Below are 20,342 nucleotides of genomic sequence, written 5' to 3'. Positions count from 1 at the left end.
CATCAGCAAAGATTTGGTTGTCAAGCCAATTTGATATGAAGGACTTGGACGACGCTAACTTTATTCTAGGGATCAAGCTTTGGCGAGATCGAAAGAATAGAATATTAGGTTTGTCACAAGCTGGATATATAGATAAAGTTCTAGAGCAGTTTAGCATGCAAAACTCTAAGAAAGGATTACTTTCTTTCAGACATGGAGTTCTTCTGTCTGATGACCAAAGGTTGAAGACTCTTGAAGAGGAAAAGACAATGAGAGAAGTTCCTTATGCTTCTACAGTGGGAAGTCTCATGTATGCCATGCTATGTACTAGGTTAGATATCTGTTATTTAGTTGGTATAGTCAGTCGATATCAATCAAATCCAGGACCAAAACATTGGGAGGCCGTTAAGCATATTCTCAAGTATTTAAGAAGAATGAGAGATTATATGCTTGTTTACTAGTGTAAGGATTTGATTATCGTTGGTTATACAGATTCAGATTTTCAATCAGATCTTGATTTCAAAAAGTCCACTTTAGGTTGTGTGTTCACCTTGGGAGGTGCAGCCATAAGTTGGAGGAGTGTTAAGCAATCTGGTGTTGTTGACTCCACCATGGAAACTAAATATGTTACTACTTGTGAAGCGGCAAAGGAAGCTGTTTGGCTCAAGAAATTCCTTTTTGGTCTTGGTATTGTGAGAATTGAGAAAGTTTCTATCACATTGTTTTGCAACAATAGTGGAGCGATTGCACAATCCAAGGATCCAAGAAATCACAAGAAATGAAAGCATATTGAAAGAAAGTACCACATCATTCAAGACATTGTTGCTTAAAGAGATGCAGTAGTACCAAAGATTGATAGTGCAAATAATCTAGCATATCCCTTTACCAAAGTCTTGCCCCATAGGACTTTTGAGTCACATTTGGAGGGAATGAGAGTTAGATTAGTGCACAGTAGTCTTTAGGGCAAGTGAGAGATTGTTAGTATATGTGCCCTTTAAATCCTATTGTATGGTACTATGTATGACATTATGTTGTGATTAATAAAATTGTTTTATTATTATCTAAAATAATGGTAACATGAATATTTAAACATTATCATGTAGTCCATGAGATGCATAGTATGTGATTTATGTAATTTAGTCACAGAAAATATAGATTACAAGTTCTTTGTAAACTCAAAATTTTAGTTCGTAGTCGGTGATAAAATTGAGCATTTTATTTGTGAAGACTATAACATATCAACTAAGATAATTTGTCTTGATCATGGAAGTGAAGACTTTTAGTTGATATATTGATATGTTTTAAATGTTAAGACATATTGAACTGGACCGTTATGAGATTTATTATTCTAATAACGACTGTCAAATGAATAATAAATCTCACGACTTCTATTTACATGAATTTTCAATCCTAAGAGAATAATAAATATGATCATGAAGTGTAGGTTATTTTGATATATCAGGAGTGAAATCTAAAGTCATGATCAAAACCTCAGTATGTTGGGCAGCTACATTTAGTGTTGAAGGAACATATATTCTCAAGATGAAATTCATAATCTCTTAACGGAAATATAAAATATTCTCTTAAGATAGGTTTAATGGGTTTGGATATTCAGAGTGTCAGGCCTAACCACTTTAGTAAGAAGTTACTAAAGTATATATATTTATGAAATTAGATTTCATAAATATATGATGAATAACTTAAAGGATTAAACCGAGTGCTCAAGAATTAAAATGTAGTAATCTTCAAAGTGGCAGTCAACATTTATGAATTTGTATTACTACGAATATTTTAATGAACGGGTTGAATATATAATAAAATCTTGGGATATAATTTATTAATAAGGCCTAAAGTGTAATTATATTTATATAGTGGTATTAAATATAATTAATGGTAATTTTGGGCTTGTCAAGAGTTGACAAAAAGGCCTAAAATCCATTGGAGCTAGTGTCTTATTTGTTCCTTTTAGTCCCACTCCAAGCCACATACTAAAACTCAATTGAAATGACCCAAAAAGCTAGCCTAATTAGATAATCAGTTACATATAAGGAAAGAAACATATATAATTTTGTGGTGAATGAAATGGTGTGTATGTGAGTATAAGTCACTCTCTTATTCTCCCTTGAACACATACATATAATGATTGAGATGCCACACTTCTTGGGCATAAGTGGAATTGGAGTGAAGATTAAAAGTGTTCTTAAGTATTTCTAATCTTTAGTTTTGAATTTCACTGCACCAAAGTATGCTCTCTTATTCTTAAATTCTAAAATTTACATAATACATGTTATCAATTGCGAATGAAGTAGATCCGTTATTTTTTCGCTATGTATGTTTTGTATGCGATACAAACATTTGTTTTACCAACAAAAAGCATGCTTATGAATATAGGAAAATTCTTAAGTACTTTCAGAACATAGAGAAATTGTGCTTACTTCTCTCACATTTATAGTAAATTTCACAATGAATTTAATAAGTGGACCACAAGATAGATATGAGATGAAAAAAACACCATTTTTTGTGCCTAGAATTACCTAAGAATTACTCAAAATATATATTTTGGGGTTTTACTTACCTCTAGTACTTTTTTAACTAGAGGTCTCTTTTTATTTTAAAATACACAATGATAAGTGGTAATTGATTTTAATATCCACATTTATTTAGATAGTGGTGATGTGACAATTTCTCATTAAAACAAAAAAAAAAATTCAATTAAAAAACTACTAAATATAAGCGAAATCCTATATTTTGTACAACAAATACCACCAAGGCACCTAATAATAATTAAATAGGCCTCTTCTCTTTTACTTCTACCAGACAACTCCATTTTCCCACGTGACATATTATATCCAAATCTTAAAGTTAGCTTGAATTACCTAAGAACTACTCAATATATATATATATATATATATATATATTTATATATATATTTTGTACAACAAATACCACCACCAAGGCACCTAATAATAGTTAATAGGCCTCTTCTCTCTGACTTCTACCAGACAACTCCATCTTCCCACGTGACATATCGTACCAAATCTTAGAGTTGGCTTGAATTTTCCATAACAATACCTTTGAGAGCACGTCCCCCATAACGTTCATATCAAAGCCATCTATTATTATAATCAAAATAAAAAGACTTACTTTAAGTTTTTTTTTTTTTTTGAGAAAACTTACTTTAAGTTTAAAATTAAATAAAATGTAAACCATATCTCACATTAGCGAAGCCTAGTCCCATAAAAAAAAAAAAAAAAAAAAAAAAAAAAAAAAAAAAAAAAAGCCAAGCATAGTCCGTTGGAGTTGGTTCAATCAATCTCTTTCAACAGTAATTTTTATACCAATTGAGGTCTGTTTGGGATCTGTTTATTTTGTTGAAATTAAAAATTTTTTGCTAAAAATATTATAAATAAATATTAAAGTTAGTTAAAATAGTACAGTGAGACTCATAAATAGTACCAAAAAGTACAGTGAGACCCATAAATAGTAACAAAAAATAAGCTGAATAGTAAAATAAATTGGCAAAAATAATCTTGCCAAACAAATACTAAGGGTACGTTTGTTATGCTGTAATAACTCCTGTAATGGAATAGTTATTCATGTGTAATAGCAATTCGGTCATTTGGTTGCATCTTTATTACATGAATTAGTTATTACATTGGAATGACTATTCTTTAAATTGAAGAATAACTATTCCTCTTTAAAATTGATGTAATAGTTATTCCTTAGTATATATAATAGGTTTTAAAATTAATATATTTCCAAAAATATAAAGTTTCCTTATACATTATCTTTTACAAGTTTTCCATATGTAACCACCAAACTTATGAATAGTAATAGTTATTCCATTATAATGTCTTCTATTCCCAGTAATAAAGATTACTATTCCTAATGTAATCTACATTCAGTGTATCAAACGTACCCTAAGGGTCTGTTTAGATACCCCTTATTATTGAAAACTGAAAATACTGTAATGAAATAATTTTTAAATATATGAATAGTACCGTGTGACTCAATTTTAATAAAAAATTTGTTAAAAAAAGCATTTATAAGTTTCATAAATAGTACATGGGACCCACTCATTCAGACGCAAGCTCAGCTGAATACTACTTTCAGCAACATCCAAACGGAGGCTAAGACTTATCAAATGTCCTAAGCAAGACGTGGCAACCTTAACCCAAAAGTTTACTGTAGAGTTAGATAAGGTGAAGAGCAATGTTACAATTACACACAAGTTTTCTCATAATTTGTTTGAGTCTCTGTTTAGCCCAAAACCTTTAGTTTTTAGATTTTTGTCTCAATTTTTTTTTCTTTTTTTTTTCTAAAATTTAACAAAACTGGCTTTTTTTTTAATTTAAAAAAAAAAAAAAACTAATTTTTAGATTTTTGATACACATTTAGCATAAAAATTACTAAAAATTATATATTTTGATAAACACTTGCAAATAAATTATCGAAAACCTGTTGAATAACCAAAAGTACACTAAGTGATGATAACTTGTGATTGGAGTAGCCTAAGTCCTTTATGAATTCACTTATAGTACGGCTTTTATTATATTATTATAAGCTAATCCATCAAAAATTAGGTAAAAAGTTTAGAAAAAAAAAAAAAAAAATGGTGTCTACTTTCTACTTATGGACTTATGGTTATGCTAAGGTGAATGACAGCGGCAAGACCACCTAACTCTAATGGTCACAACTGTACCTGATTCTTGGACAACCACCCACCACCACCCCCCCAAACTAAGAGCGGTTTGATACATCATTTCAAATAATAATTTTTAATTTTTAAAAAATATTATACATATTTTCACATACTTTTTCACTTATAAATATTTTTACACATATTTTTAAACAACAAAACACATATTTTTAAATCAATACACCAAACACTTTCCAAATATAGCTAACTACTAGTCTGCTACGCACCTTTATGAAACACAGATACCATCTTTGACGTTGTTTTATTAATCACAATTCACAAGCACGAATCTGCTTTTTAAAACTAAACTAGAATAGAACCCCCCACCTCCATAATACTATAAAAGCTGCTTTCTTTTTATTTTTATCTTTGGTTATTTATAACAACATAAGGGGAAAAAAAAAATGGTTCGTTAGACATGTCTGAAAATCTTGATTCGTCCTCCTTTTCCTTCTCATCTTGTTGGTGGCTCTTCCTCTTTCCTCTTTCTTGGTTTTTCTGAAAAGGTAAAAACCCGTCTTGCCCTTTATATCCATCTATGTTGTAGTTCCTTCTCTTTGACTTGATTCATGTTATCATTCATTTTTTTTTTTTTTTTAAACTAATGTTTTTTGTCGTGTAAATTATGAAAAGCACAAATCTTTTTGGTGGCTTCTGTTTGATCTGATATGGGTCTTATTCAATTTTGGTTTCCAATGGTGGCATTTGATTTCCTAGACCAGAAAGTTCGGGTTTCTTTGAATTGGCATCTGTTGGTGTTTCTGTTTGTTGCATTGCCATAATTCATTGCATTCTCTGGATGTATTTTTGTCCGTGTATGTGTTTGCAAATGTGTGTAATTGACAATGATATTGATGGGTTCTGATTTGTTTGCCTCTAATATCTATTTATTATTAACTAAGTTCTTAGTGATAAGTTATCGATTGTTTTAAAAGTTTAAATTGTTAGGAAATTGTGAATTTGATCATTTAATCTAATAATCCGTGTCCACATGTGGGCCTAAACTACCCTTATTAAGTGTGACCCAACGCGGGAGAATTTTTTAAGTGGAAGGTAAGATGGAGACAGGATTTGAACCCAGGCCTTCTGCTCTAATACCATGAAAAATTACTTATTTTCTTAAAAGCTTAAGCTGTTTGGAAATTGTGAAGTTAATCATTTAAGCTAACAGGTTGATTTCAAGGCAAATTCTGTCAGATTAAAGTCTCTGTTTTTCATAGTTTTGGGTCACCGTTTATTAATTTATCTGTTTTAGGTAATGTTGTTTAAGCATTTATGGGAAACAATGGAAATGAATCCCCAAAAGATTACCTGGTTTAACAAACTTTTGAGTTGTCACAGAAGAATTACTGGGGAATGAATTAATTCTAAGCATCTAGAATATAAGGCAAAAAGTTCTCTGTCATGGGCAATCACAGTGAGCTGCAAGTTGATGGTGTTAAATGATTGTAGAAAGAACATGGCCTAGCCTGCTGCCCATTACCTGCATGCATATATAGCTATTCTTTTATTGCAATATAAATGCTTTAATAAGCAAGGTATATATAGGTTTAATTTCACCGAGAGTGCAGATGTTTTTCATATTGCATATGCTTTGTTTGTTGCCAAGAGGACAGACTGTGGGAAAGGAATGTTGTGTTGTTGTAGTGATCCGGGGTATGAATGAAGTAAGATCCTACTGTTTCTTTTTCTTTATTAATTTACGTGGCAACAAAGGAGCAGATTGTTTTCCTCTGTATTGTTTTCAAATGGAATATGAATCCAGTTGTTGATACAGCTATGAACTTATGCTTAACTTTATATGTTGTATGGGCGTTTCTCATATCACAATTTTGCTTTGGTTGTTGCCAAGAGGACAGAGTAAAAGGAAAAAGCACAGTCTAGGGTACGAATTATATAAGGTCCCAATGCTTACTTTCCTTTTGTTAATTTACACGGCAACTAAAGAATCTGTTATTTCTCTTTTGTCAAACTAGTTATTGATTCTGCTATATTTGTAGCAGTTTCACCATGCATAAAATCTTGGATTTTTCATTTGTGCATCCATTTGCAGTTCCACATAGGCTTTCTTTGTTGCTGAGATGGAGGAAAACGAAAAGATATGTAGGATGAGATACCAATGTTTCTGTTCCTTTTTCTAATTTATGTCATGCAACAAAAAAAGCAGATTGGATTCCTTTTTCACACGCTGGAATAAGATTTTGAATCTATTATTGAACTTAGCAGTTTCTCTATTAGTGAAATATGATATTACATTTATAATATGTTGTTTCCGAGAGGATGGAGAAGAAGGAACATAAATTTTGGAATCTTATATCAGCTGACTTTAAAGAATTTGTTAGATTCTGAAATTTCATTTCTTAAATCTACATGGTGACAAAGAGAGTAGATTGGACTCCTTTGTCACATGTTGACTTTCTCTATACACACATCTTTTGTTTTCAAAAATGGTACGAGGAATTTTTATTCACATCTACTTAGTTTTTGGTAAGAAGAGAGAAGAAAAGGGGGAGGGGGGGGGGGGGGGGGTAGGTTTTGGATTTTTACAAATATCCATGGTTGAAAACAAATTGTAAGTTTTTGATGTTTCTTCTCCTTTTATTTATATGTATGTATATAAGTATTTATAGTGACAAAAAGTGATTGAATTTCATTGTTGCATGTTGGGTGGGACTTCAAAGCAATCATTGATGCTGCTACATATGTTAACAGTATTAGAATCTAATTCTGCAAAATTGGGCTCAGGTTGCATGCAATGTTCTTTAGACACCTATTACAATTGCCTGCTTATTTTTATTTTTGAAAGCTCGGATTTGTGCTAAAACACAAGAGCTTGTTCGGACCCCAAAATTTAAATTACGGCTAAATTGCTTGTACTCTTACTTTATCAAAGTGTGGAACAAGAGTAAATGTGCAGAACAAGAGTAATGCATTAATGAGCATGCTATATATGCAAAGGAATGTTAACAATACATTTGTATGCATTTATGTCAAGGTCCCTCTGTTTGGAGTTAATGTTACCATATGAAGTCAATATTTTGGGTAGCCAATTCCATCAGCTTATTAATTTCTGGATTCCTGATGTGAAAAATGTCTCTAGAAAAATCATAGCTTCACTAGAAAGCTGAAAAATTGGAAATGGTTTGAAATATATTTGTAAAAGTTTACTTGTTTGGTAATATTTTTAAATAATATCATTTTTGGTTAATTGAACTTAAAGTAATGTTGAAAATAAAGAAAAATAATAATAAATTAGATATTAATGCATAAAGCTCAAGTAGATTCATGACTGAGATCAAGATTGTTAGTTCCAACTGAGCGAAATGGAAGGGTATCAGAAAACTGAACAAAATGGAAATTGTTTTAAAAATCTGCTAAATACAGGGATTTTGTGTGTGTGCTGATTATGCATATTTTCATCTCGTATGATGTCAGCTACTTTTGAACATTCTAATCAGGATTATAAAGATGATATATATGTTTATGATCTTAGTCATTTTTTTGCCTTTCCTTTATCCAGCAGTGCTTTTTGATAACCCACTCGATTTTCAGTTAATCACCTCCACTATTTATTGTCACTTGCATCAAACTCACTGGACTGATGACACATCAATGTGTCACAAATAACCTTTATGCTTTAATGTAGGACAATATACTCTCATCACAGTCCTGTGTCTTTAAGAATGCAATTTTAAATTCGGCAAATGCTGATAATTTTTTGCAAGTTTAGGCAAGAGTAAACTAGCTGTTCTAAAGATTCTAGATTTTTTCTTTTTTGGTTGGGGTGTGCTCTTTGTTTCCTTAACCATTCACAATTTAGGCATGGGTCTTCTGTAGAAATAAAAAAGGTTAAAATTGTTCTCTTCAATTAATGACTAGTATTTGGGTTTCTCTTAGCTGGAGTGTTCATATTTCAAGAATTAGCTTTTCCTTGTACACAGGTATGGAGTGTTTTGACATCTGGAAAAGATCATGGTGCAGTGCTTAGACGGTGTTAAGCGTTTGTGTGCTGCCTTCATAACTTGTTGTGAAACTGATATATATAAGCAACCCAAGGGTCTTGAAGATCCAGAAGCTCTTGCAAGAGAGACAGTCTGTATGTTGCCTTCTTTGATAAACTTTCCAATTATAGATGTCAGGAAGTGTACCTGGGAAAAATGGCGGAGCCAGGGAGGGCAAGAGGGGGCAATTGCCCAATCCCGCCAAAAAAATCCTTTGATATGCTCCATACAATATCAACAAAGCTACCAAATTTTACTAGACTATGTTGAACTAAAAACTAACACCACCACTTTGAAATCCTCCCACAAGACTTAAAACTAAATATTAAATGCAAAGGGTTTCTGTTCAAAACTCCAATTCACATGATCTTCAATTGAAATTAGATACACTAAATTGGACCCAGCACCTTCCCATCTTCCCCCTCCCTTCAATGCTCCGTCTCTAGTCTCTTAGCAATCTTATTGAACAATAACAGTATAAATGCCCTCCCCCTTTTTCTCCAATCCCATCCTACTTCCCTTTAGCCATATTTAAAACTTCAAATAAAAAAATAAAAAATAAAACTTAGGTCAAACCATTTTTAGCTAACTTTGTCCATGCTTTTTAGGGTTTTTGTTATAAACTAAAATTTTGAATAATTGAAAGAGAAGGAAATGTTAGATTCTATTTAATTTTTTTTCCTTTTTAAACAATCAATGCACATATAACATTGAATTATTTTCTTAATTTACTTTTAAGTAATCAAATTTTATGTTTGAAATTTTTATGTATGGATTGCTTAAAATTGTAGTGTATTTGGCTTATTTTAAAGTAAAGTTTTGATATACTTTACCTAGAAAGAAGTGATATTTTAAAAAGTTTGTATATAATAAGCTAGGGAAAATAACCTAAAACATAATAATTAACAAACTTGAAAAAAAATAATTTATTATTTATATTTAAATAATTTTTTGTATTACAATTACATTGCTATTAATTATTATTATTATTATTATTAATTATGATTAATAATTTTAGAATTATTTGCTCTTAATCTTGTCCTTTAACCTTGCCCAACTGGATTAATTTCTTGGCTCTGCCGCTGCCTAGGAACATAAGTTATGGAAGAGTTGTCTCTTTTAATAATATTATTGATTATGAACACTTGAACAGCTCATTTTGTTTTTCAAATTACAAATTGATCACCAAAAAAACTGATATTACCTGTGGCCTCTTTAATGGGAATCTGCTCAGCTGTTTCAAGATCTTTTTTTTTTTTTTTTTTAACCTATCCGGAAAAAAAGAAAAAGAAAAAAAAGCATATCTTAAAACTAGGGAAAGGATGTACTTTGCTTCTCAATTTTCTACATGCTGCAACAATAGCCCCAGGGGCACATCTAGGTCCTCATGGGTGATGTGATCACTCTCTGATATCCAAAGTGATTCTTAACACCACCTTATTGCATTTTCCAATATTTGATCTGTGCTAGTTAGTTATATCTTTACACTTTATGAAGTAGTTTAAACATTTGGAGCATGCTAAGATTTTTAAATTTTCCTACTTCAAATGCAGTTAGTGTAAGTGAGATAGAAGCGCTGTATGAATTGTTTAAGAAGATTAGCAGTGCTGTAATTGATGACGGGTTAATCAATAAGGTACCAAATGCTGTAACGTACACCACTATTCTAGTTATATCTGAGTTTTATTATATTCCTTGCACTTTCAAGCAGAAAGTGACTTTTTTTTTTTTTAAATGTAATGACAACTCTCCTATTGAATTGGAAAAATAATCTCGCTTGAGTATTGATATATATTGCTTATGAACTATCTCACTTGTGTTTATAATGATTGTCCTCTTAATATTATCTTTCAGGAAGAATTTCAACTGGCCTTATTTAAGACAAACAAAAAGGAAAGCTTATTTGCTGATCGGGTACTCCTTTTTTATATATCCACTCTTCAGTTTTTATTGGTTTGGCTTTGATCTGCTTATGTCCCAGATTATTTTATTTTATTTTATTTTTATTTTTTCACTTGGAAGACATGAAATTATTTTCTAAGAATGCCTTTCTCTATCTTGTAGATCTGCTGACATGTTATATAATTAAAATATCTACCCACGGTTCATTGACCTTATTTTGGCTTTAAACCTTTGGACCCATTTTGGGATGTAAACCCATGGCAGGCTGGTTTAAGCTTGACTGCTTGAATGACATTCTTGCCTTAATTTACATGAAATCCTTTATGAACACATGTTCATTCATGAGCCCTAAGAAAGTAATTGTGCCTCAGCCAAAAAAAGAAGATTTGTGCTATTTATAACCATCTGCTTTTCTAATTTTGTAGGTATTTGACTTGTTTGATACAAAGCACAATGGGATACTAGATTTTGAAGAGTTTGCACGTGCTCTCTCTGTCTTTCACCCCAATGCACCAATTGATGATAAGATCGAGTGTAAGTATCAGCTAAGTATTCAGAAATTGTTAAATCCCTTCAAATTAAATGCCTTGATTTAGTGGAGAGATAGGGAGCTGTAGCTTGAGTACAATTCTTGCTTTACGCCTTCATAAATTTTTTTATTGGGGATTTGAGGGGGTGTCATAGCTTAATTCTTCTGTTTTAGCTTTTCTCTTGTTAGCCCCTTCTCTCTTGGTGATTGCCTTATGGTTGTGTGGTGGGGATGCATAACATTTCCCTTCTTGCAGTTTCATTCCAATTGTATGATCTCAAACAGCAAGGGTTCATCGAGAGACAGGAGGTATTGCTCTTAGTTGCTGTTGAGTGAATATAGCATATTTTGTCAACTACCCTTGCAAAACTAATTATGTACTTGGCATTTTAATCTACAGAAACTGTGTGTGTGTGTGTGTGTGTGTGTGTGTGTGTGTGCTATATGATTTCTAGCATTTTATCTTTTAAAAACGGAAAATTTAGTTGTTTCTATAACTTTTTTTTTTCCCATTTATTAGGGTGTTTAGAAAAATGTAGTTTTCTGGGATATTAGCCGTAGGAGGTTAAAATGTGGTTGACAAAATATTGTTCAGACTATTTTATACTTCTTTGAGGTGACAATGGAGTTATCTAAACTTCTATTAGGGAACTCATTGGCTCATTGCTCATATGAAATCCTATCTTTCTTTCTTTGTTTCTTTTTAATAAAAAATAAGAATACTGAACAAAAATTGCATATCCTGGAAATATGTGGAACAACAACAAATCCCTTGTCCCAAAATTTTGGGGTTGGCGATGGATCTTCCATAGATTACTTAGAGTCAGTCACGTGTATTCTTTTCCTCTATTCTACAAGGCATATAATGGAGAAAGTTTTTACATAATTGAAGCATCAGTGTGGAGGACCGATTGACTGAAATCATAATCTGGCTCATTCTCAATCATGATAGTGGCCTCTTAGAACTCTAGGGCTTTGAATGGGCGAGCTTTGCAAAGGGCTGACTCGGTAAGGCCAAATATATACGTGATGAATCTTTCATAAAGGACCTTGCAGCTTCCAATGTGAAACTACAAGTTCTCGAAAGTCAAGATTTTCATGTTTCACTTCTAAATACGTTGTAGGTCGAAATAACTCTTTTAGGACTTATATGGCAGCCAGATACCCCTGTACGGGAGGATTCAAAATTCTCAAGGCCCCCTAGCAATGAATGAAGATTTCACGTGCAATTAATATAACCTTTGCAATGGTAGAGTCATACTTTGGAGGTTTAGAGGTTGGTTGCAGTGGACTTGATCTGGTGAGCTGGCCAGCTAGGCCAGTGCAGCAGGCTGATCCCAACCACACTGAAAGTGGAAGTACACCTTCTCTTTTTGCATGGATCAATCATGATGATAAAATCACTTTCACCCTTTTGCTGTTTCCATCTTCTAAATTGCTTTTACCTAAAAATTTTGGAACTGATTCATATTGCCTAACTTTGTATCTCATACCTGCCACAACTTTAGTTTTTCTTTTACTCTCTCTTTGAAGAAAAAACACTTGGGCATGCATCTAAAGAGAGTTGATTGTTGATCATCTTAATGAATAGGTAAAGCAAATGGTAGTGGCCACGCTTGCTGAATCTGGAATGAATCTTTCAGATGATGTGATAGAAAGCATAATTGATAAGGTACTTCCTTTCTCTTTTTTTAATTCAATTCACATTTCAGTTCTTAGTGATATTGATCATTGCTATATATGTTTTTGATCAAGTCCATGTGTTTTGACTTATTTTTGCTCTCAGTATTATATGTTTCCTGTCCAAGTTGCCAATGAGCTATAGCTGAATAGGCACTTTCTCCTCCCATAATAATGGGATGGAGGGTGAGATCTTGGGTTTAAGGCCCACTGCATGTGTGTGTGTAACAAACTAAAAAAAAAAATGTTTCCTTTTAGAGCCACGTTGCTTCATGCATGGCAATCAATTCTTCTTCTTGCTCCTTTCTATTTATGCCCTGGAACTGAAGCCAATCTTACAGAACATATTAAACTTGCCACAATTCCTTGAATAAAAATGGAAGTAAAACAAAGGCATGTTGCTTATTTCTATTGTTTAAAACAAGAAAAAGGGATATGATCCAAAAACAGACCCTATGTGAAGGCCTATTTTCTTGAAGTTGTCAGGAAAAGGTTGCTTAATTGAATAGTTTTTATTTGTTCTAAAAAATGCATGATTCATTTCCAAAAAAAAAATGCATGATTAATGTGGATGTGGATTTACACTGGGGAGTTTTGACAAGGAAGTATAATAAACAACTATTTTACAGGAAAGCATTTAGCATTAAACTACTTGTGGTAGCATGTTTTTTGGTAATAAAGCATGACACTGAAAATCCCCATGGGTATGTTATTAAAGTGGGAGCTAAATGATTCTAATGTAACAGAGGCAACCCAATAACATAAAACAGTACTCTCTCCCATTTTAATATTATGATTATGAAGCAAACATGTACTGATTTGGCAAGCAAATTTTGAATTACTGGTAGAAGGGCTTGTACTGCTAAGAAGGAACTGAAATTGTTTTTCTATGTTATTAAATATCACATAGTTATCATCTATTCTCATGGTAATTTCCATTCACAAATTCTGGAGTAGAAATTATTTTTGTTGAACTTTTCTCTTTGCCATGATTGAAGAATCTGAATACCACAAAATCCACCCTCAAGATGGACACATTGCAACTGGTATAACTAACAAATGGAGTTTCCAACGTCTGAATTCCTCAAGATGGATCTGCCAATGCCAACTCTATAATACTAGACCATTAGACCATTGGTTTTGTAGCAGTAAAATTCCTGTGGTGGATGCATAGATGGATGATGTGTAGAATTAATCAATCTTTTGTGGATGCATATATGACTGATATTGCAATTGTAATCCTCTCACATATATGTTAGTGTTTTGGTTATTTTAGACATTTGAGGAAGCTGATACTAAGCATGATGGGAAGATTGACAAGGAAGAGTGGCGAAACCTTGTTTTGCGACATCCATCCCTTCTGAAAAACATGACTCTTCAATATCTCAAGTGAGTTATTTATTACAGCTCTATGTTCCCTGCACAAATGAGAATCACTTAATATGTCATCAAAGATGGAAGATCCCTATTGAAATTTGATACATGGTGTCTCCTGTTGAAATGTGCTATGTGACATTTGTCCCTCTTACTAGATTTTAAATAGTTAGTTTTGTTGAACTCACACTGATGGGACGCGTGTGTTATTTGTTATTATAGACTCTGGAATTTCACTGCTCATGTCATGTTTAGAGCATGATGGCCTCTACATCATGAATAATTTCTAAATTCAAGCTCTTGATGCTAATATCCATCCGTTTTTTCTTGGACAGAGATATCACCACCACATTTCCAAGTTTTGTTTTTCACTCACAAGTTGATGACACCTGAGTTTCTAGCTGACATCAAGTTGATAGTCTTTAGCTGGAAGAGCTTGTTTTTCTCTTACTGCCAATGTAGCTTTTTCTGTGCAAAGGTTCATCATTAGAGAGGATTAATTATTTATTTTACATTCTCGATGAACAAAAGTTGCCCCCCATTTGGTTTGACCATTTTAGCTTTTGACCAAATGGGTTTGAGCTTGTTTGTTGGTTGGTCTCAGTGTTTGTTTGCTTCACTGGAAATCAGAGGGTAAAGGAATTCTCTGGCATTTCACCATACTCGTGATCAAATTGAGTTTGTGCTATTAGCACTTTGTAAAGCATACCATGACTTGCAGATGAGGTGAACTTAAAGCAGAGGTGCAGAAAACTGATTGGAAATTGTAGCCTTGGCTTCCCTCATTTTTCTTATTGTAGGTTTGTATAACTATCTTTTTCAGTAAATTGCAAAGCGCCTTTTTTTGGTCCCCTTTGTGTAAACACTGGCACTCGGTGATTTGTGTACATGTGTATGGTACCATTTCTGCATTGATGTTTTTCAGCAGATTATCTTGGATGATGCAATGAATGGAAAGTGTTACTAATCGTGTATTTGTCAAGCTATGTTATTTTAATTATGATTAATGGTATTTTATTAAGAAGATAGACTTCTTGTTGCACTCAAAAATGACATAAATTAGCCATAAAAATTACCCCAAAAAAAATATATTTATATATATATTATGCATTAAAGCAAAGTTATTCATAGAATTTACAAGACAGAAATTCTATGTATAACTTTTGTGTTACAACATTTGTCATAACTTCTTTCTCAAAAAAAAAAAATATTTGTCATAACTTTGGATGTGATTGATTATGGATGATAGAGAACGTTAGAATTGAAGATTCATAATCAAGAACGCCAGAATTGAAGAACCTAGAAGCTTTGCAACTAGAATTTTTGAGAGCATTTTCAAAATATCATGACCATGTTTGATCATGAAGAAAAATTAAAGAGCTTCCTAAGGTTTTAAGGTTTATGAAGGACCTGGCCACGCTTGCACCTGAATTCTATTGACACGATGCTCTCAGAACCATCCACCATAAAAATTTCAATGGCAAGGAAAAGAATTGAACACACATTTAATTCCTTTGGACTATTGCAACGAGTAGTTTTTGGACCACCCCAGAAGCTATAAAACTATTTGTAAACATAACCGAAAAGGCACTAATTAACAATCCCTCAACCTTTGGGCTCTATGGTCCTTCAATATCATTCAGGATTACCTAACAGCAGCCAGAAAATATTGTAGAAACCCAACAAGTTTTGCCACGAACAAACATATTTTATAATAAAATTAAAAAGAAAAAAAAGGCTAATTAAAATCAACTTGAGGAAGAAGAGTAGAAAAATAAATATCAGCATACATCTTAAAAGTTGAAACATAAAGTAAGGGCATATAGTTTGCACTTGTAATCAACTCTAAAATTGAAAGGAAAACAAAGGAAAAAAAAAAACCATAAAGCTCTAACATAGCATCAGCGTGTTCACTCCAACAAAGAAGCAGCGCAGGCATTGCAAAATTCATCAACATGAATTAGATTTAGTCGACCTCCTCCATCTTGCTACCCTCTGCGTCAGCATCAGCCTCCTCTAGAGCAGGCATCTCAGTGTCAGCTTCGGCAGTGTCTTCATCAATGCTCAATCCCAATTTAAGCATTCTGTGAATTCGGTTGCCAAAAGTATTGGGCTCATCCAAGCTGAAGCCAGATGTAAGAAGAGAGGTCTCAAACAACAATAGAACCAAGTCCTTCACTGACTTGTCATTCTTGTCTGCTTCAGCCCTCTTCCTCAGTTCCTCCATGATGGGGTTCTCTGGATTAATCTCCATGGTCTTCTTGCTAGACATGTAACCAGCCATACTTGAATCCCTCAGTGCTTGAGCCTTCATAATTCTCTCCATGTTTGCTGTCCATCCATACTCTCCAGTAACCAAGCAGCAGGGGGAATCCACCACGCGATCAGAAACCACCACCTTCTCAACCTTGTCACCAAGCACGTCTTTCATCACCTTGCAAAGTCCCTCAAATTTCTCAGCCAATGCTTCTTTCTTAGTCTTCTCATCTTCAGTCTCCTCAAGCTTGAGTCCCTCCTTGGTTGCAGAGACAAGCTTCTTCCCCTCAAACTCCTTCAACTGACCCACTGCGTACTCATCAATAGCATCAACCATAAACAAAACCTCATACCCCTTTTTCTTCAGCTTCTCAAGGAATGGGGAATTCTCTACAGCCTTTTTGCTCTCTCCAGTAATGTAGTAGATATCACTCTGCCCCTCCTTCATCCTCGTGACGTAATCCTTCAGGCTGGTCATCTCCTCTCCACTTTTGGTGGAATGATACCGAAGCAATTCAGCAATTTTGGTTTTGTTCTGTGAATCCTCATGAATACCAAGCTTCAAATTCTTTGAGAATGCCTCGTAGAACTTGTTGTAGTCCTCCTTGTTCTCAGCAATCTCAAAGAAGAGCTCAATGCATTTCTTGACAAGATTTTTGCGGATAACCTTGAGGATCTTGTTTTGTTGCAGCATCTCTCTTGAAATGTTGAGAGGCAGATCCTCAGAATCCACAATACCCTTCACAAAACCCAAATATTCAGGAATCAATTCCTCACAGTTATCCATAATAAAGACACGGCGGACATAGAGCTTGATGTTGTTGGGCTTTTTCTTTGTGTCAAATAGGTCAAAAGGTGCCCTCTTGGGAACAAAGAGGATAGCCTTGAATTCAAGCTGACCCTCAACTGAGAAATGCTTCACAGCAAGGTGCTCCTCCCAGTCATTGGTGAGACTCTTGTAAAATGCAGAGTACTCCTCCTTAGTGATCTCTTCTGGCTTCCTCATCCAGACGGGCTTCTGCTTGTTGACCAATGACCATTCATGGGACACCTCCTTGATCTTCTTCTTTTTCTTCTCTTCCTTGTCCTTTTCTTCTTCATCAACATCTTCCACCTTACCTTCCTCCTCCTCCTTCTTTTCCTCCTCCTTCTTATCCTCTTCATCTTCATCATCTGAAATCTCCTTCTCTACAGTCTTCTCCACCCAAAGGGAAATTGGGTAACTTATGAACTCAGAATGCTTCTTGACGAGGTCCTTAAGACGACGCTCCTCAAGGTATTCCAATTGATCTTCCTTGAGGAAAAGGGTGATCTTAGTACCCCTTCCAAGGTTCTCACCAGAAGTGTCCCTAGTTACAGTGAAAGAACCACCAGCCTGAGACTCCCAGATATACTGTTCGTCATCATTGTGCTTTGTGGTAACAACCACCCTCTCAGCAACCAAGTAAGCAGAGTAAAACCCAACTCCAAACTGCCCAATCATGCTAACATCCGCACCAGCAGCCAAGTGTTCCATAAACTCCTTGGTTCCAGATCTTGCAATGGTTCCAAGATTGTTTACCAGGTCTGTGAACAACAAAAACAAATTCAACAGTCAAAAACACAAACACAAAAAAAAAAAAAAAAACTTATTTTAAACAAGAACCCAAGGATTCTGACACTCACCAGCCTTGGTCATTCCAATTCCACTGTCAACGATGGTGATAGTATTGCTGGCCTTGTCAGGGATAATATTAATGAAAAGCTCAGGCTGCGCCTCAAGCTTACTCTTATCAGTCAAGCTATCAAAACGGATTTTGTCCAGAGCCTATTTCAAAGGTCAACCCAAAACATATTAGAACCTCCTTATTCCACACGAGTGATTAATACTAATATAAACAACAACAACAGCAACAAAAAAGCCTTAGTCCCAAAACCGAAAACATATTAGAACCTCCTTATTCCACACAAGAGTGATTAATGCTAATATAAACAATAACAACCAAACCTTAGTCCTAAAATTTTCGGGACAACCATGGATCCTCAACAAACTAGTCAGATTGGCAACATGATAATTAATCGAAGAGCATGCTTACTATTAATCAAAACATATTAGGATCTCCCTTTTGCACATAATAATGATTAAACCATAACTATCATCACTGACACACACTCAATATACATGTCTCTCTAAATCAATTACCATCCACCTATTTCACCAATAATGCTTCGATTTACAAGGCCCTCTTCAAGTAAAAGCTTGGCAAACAGTGAGACACCATAGTCACATAAGTAATAAACAAATAACATTAACCAACAAAAAAACAAAACCCAGAATCACAAAAATCAAAACCATGTATGTAATTTACAGTCCTACTATGTAAAGGAACAAACTTTAAACAAAAAAAAAAAAAAAAAAAAAAAAAAAAAACCCAGAATCACAAAAGCAAAACCATGTATGTAATTCACAGTCATATTATGTAAAGCAACAAACTTTAAACACTAAAACACAAAACAAGTAAAACCCTAAAACAAAAACTAGGTTTAGAGAGAGAGAGAGAGAGAGAGAGAGAGGAAAAGTACATCGGAGCAGTTGCTGATAAGCTCACGAAGAAAGATCTCCTTGTTGGAGTAGAAGGTGTTGATGATCAAGCTGAGAAGCTGGTTTATCTCGGCTTGGAATGCGAACGTCTCAGTCTCCGACGCCATTGCTGCTTTTTTCTACGTAGATCTGAGAAGAATACTAATTTTAACCTAAAAGCAGCAGAGGCAAGAGTGAATGCAGAAAAAGAAAGAGATGCAAAGGGCAATGTATGTGTAGGTGGTTATATAGTGCCCTCAAAGTCTCCCAAGTCTTTGCTCTTTGTTTTGTTTTTAGGGTTTCTAGATCCTTCTGAGGTATCACCGTTTAATAATACTTTATAGTGTTATTAGTATTTCTTTTTTCTTTTTTTCTTCTCAACAAACAATTATGAAGTTTTTATACAATTTTTTTTTTTTGATCCTTCTAATCATTAATTCCCAATTGTATTAGCCTTTTGTTAAGGTTAAAGCACTATTTAATACTTTATTAAAAAAAATTCTCGAAATACGATTATGGTTTTATACAAATTTTTTTTTAGATGAATACAATTTTTTTTTTGAAGTTAAATTTTTTTTATAAATTTAGTTTTAAATGAAGAAAAATCGTGCACAAGTATATCCAGAATGAAATTGTATGTGCAAATCATTGAATTATTAATAAATGTATTTTTAGTTTGAGAAATTATGTATTGTAGCTCATAATTGAAGATTTATTATTCTTTAATGTTTTAGCCCCCAACAACTTTTAGGGTAATTATGCATGTAATGTAAGAGACACTTTTGATTTAATTAAAAATAAAAATTGTAATTTTATATATAAACTAATTTTCAACGAAAATAAATTATATGAATGAGATTTTTGTTACATAGTCAAATATTATTAACTAAAAAGTAAAATTAAAAGAATTTACGAAAAAGAATTAAAATAATTTAGTGCCATATATAATTCAAAAAAACAAGATTAATAATTGGTTTTGGAGAAGCTATTGAATGCATCATTAACCACGTTCAATTGGTGATAAGGGTTAGGCCTATTGTGACACTTTTAAGGGTGTGTTTGTTTGGAGATAAAATAGGGTAAATGCAAAATATTGGAGAGAAAATGGGAAAGAAAACTTTTTTGAAGAGTGTTTGATTAGGCGGAGAGAAATGAAAATAAATTATGGGGCTCGGGTGTTTTCTCTCTCGAGCCCACCAAAAAGTTTTCTCCCCAAAATGGGGAGAAAACTGAAGGGAGGAAATGAAACTGCTTAATGGACAAAAATACCCGTGTGCACTTGCACATGAACTTTGTCCACATTTGTAGCCTTTATTTTTTTCTTCTTTGCGTTTCATCCAGTTGCTTTGTTTACCTTTTTTC

The 20,342-nt window shown here is 33.5% G+C and overlaps 2 protein-coding genes across 3 annotated transcripts; one reads left to right on the top strand and one right to left on the bottom strand.

Moving 5' to 3' along the window:
* The first annotated feature begins 4,941 nt into the window (after positions 1-4,941).
* LOC115992173 (calcineurin B-like protein 3) lies at positions 4,942-15,146 on the top strand. 2 transcript variants are annotated; one of them, XM_031116258.1, is made up of 9 exons: positions 4,942-5,184; positions 8,620-8,774; positions 10,233-10,315; positions 10,534-10,593; positions 11,007-11,115; positions 11,367-11,419; positions 12,702-12,782; positions 14,050-14,179; positions 14,500-15,146. In XM_031116258.1, the coding sequence occupies exons 2-8, from the start codon at positions 8,651-8,653 to the stop codon at positions 14,152-14,154; spliced, it is 615 nt and encodes a 204-aa protein (XP_030972118.1). In that variant the 5' UTR covers positions 4,942-5,184; positions 8,620-8,650; the 3' UTR covers positions 14,155-14,179; positions 14,500-15,146. The 2 variants fall into 2 exon arrangements, with proteins under 2 accessions (XP_030972118.1, XP_030972117.1); XM_031116257.1 differs by having other exon boundaries at positions 4,948-5,184; positions 14,067-14,179.
* A 760-nt stretch (positions 15,147-15,906) lies between these two features.
* Positions 15,907-19,259, bottom strand: LOC115989348 (heat shock cognate protein 80-like). The gene is made up of 3 exons (XM_031113020.1): positions 18,983-19,259; positions 18,086-18,227; positions 15,907-17,986 (listed from the first exon to the last, which is right to left on the bottom strand). The coding sequence occupies exons 1-3, from the start codon at positions 19,106-19,108 to the stop codon at positions 16,131-16,133; spliced, it is 2,124 nt and encodes a 707-aa protein (XP_030968880.1). The 5' UTR covers positions 19,109-19,259; the 3' UTR covers positions 15,907-16,130.
* Between the last annotated feature and the right edge of the window lie 1,083 nt (positions 19,260-20,342).

Source organism: Quercus lobata, chromosome 5 (assembly GCF_001633185.2).
Source record: "Quercus lobata isolate SW786 chromosome 5, ValleyOak3.0 Primary Assembly, whole genome shotgun sequence".
NCBI lineage: Eukaryota > Viridiplantae > Streptophyta > Magnoliopsida > Fagales > Fagaceae > Quercus > Quercus lobata.
Note: the sequence above shows the minus strand (reverse complement) of the source record. Positions and strands in the feature narration are given on the sequence as shown.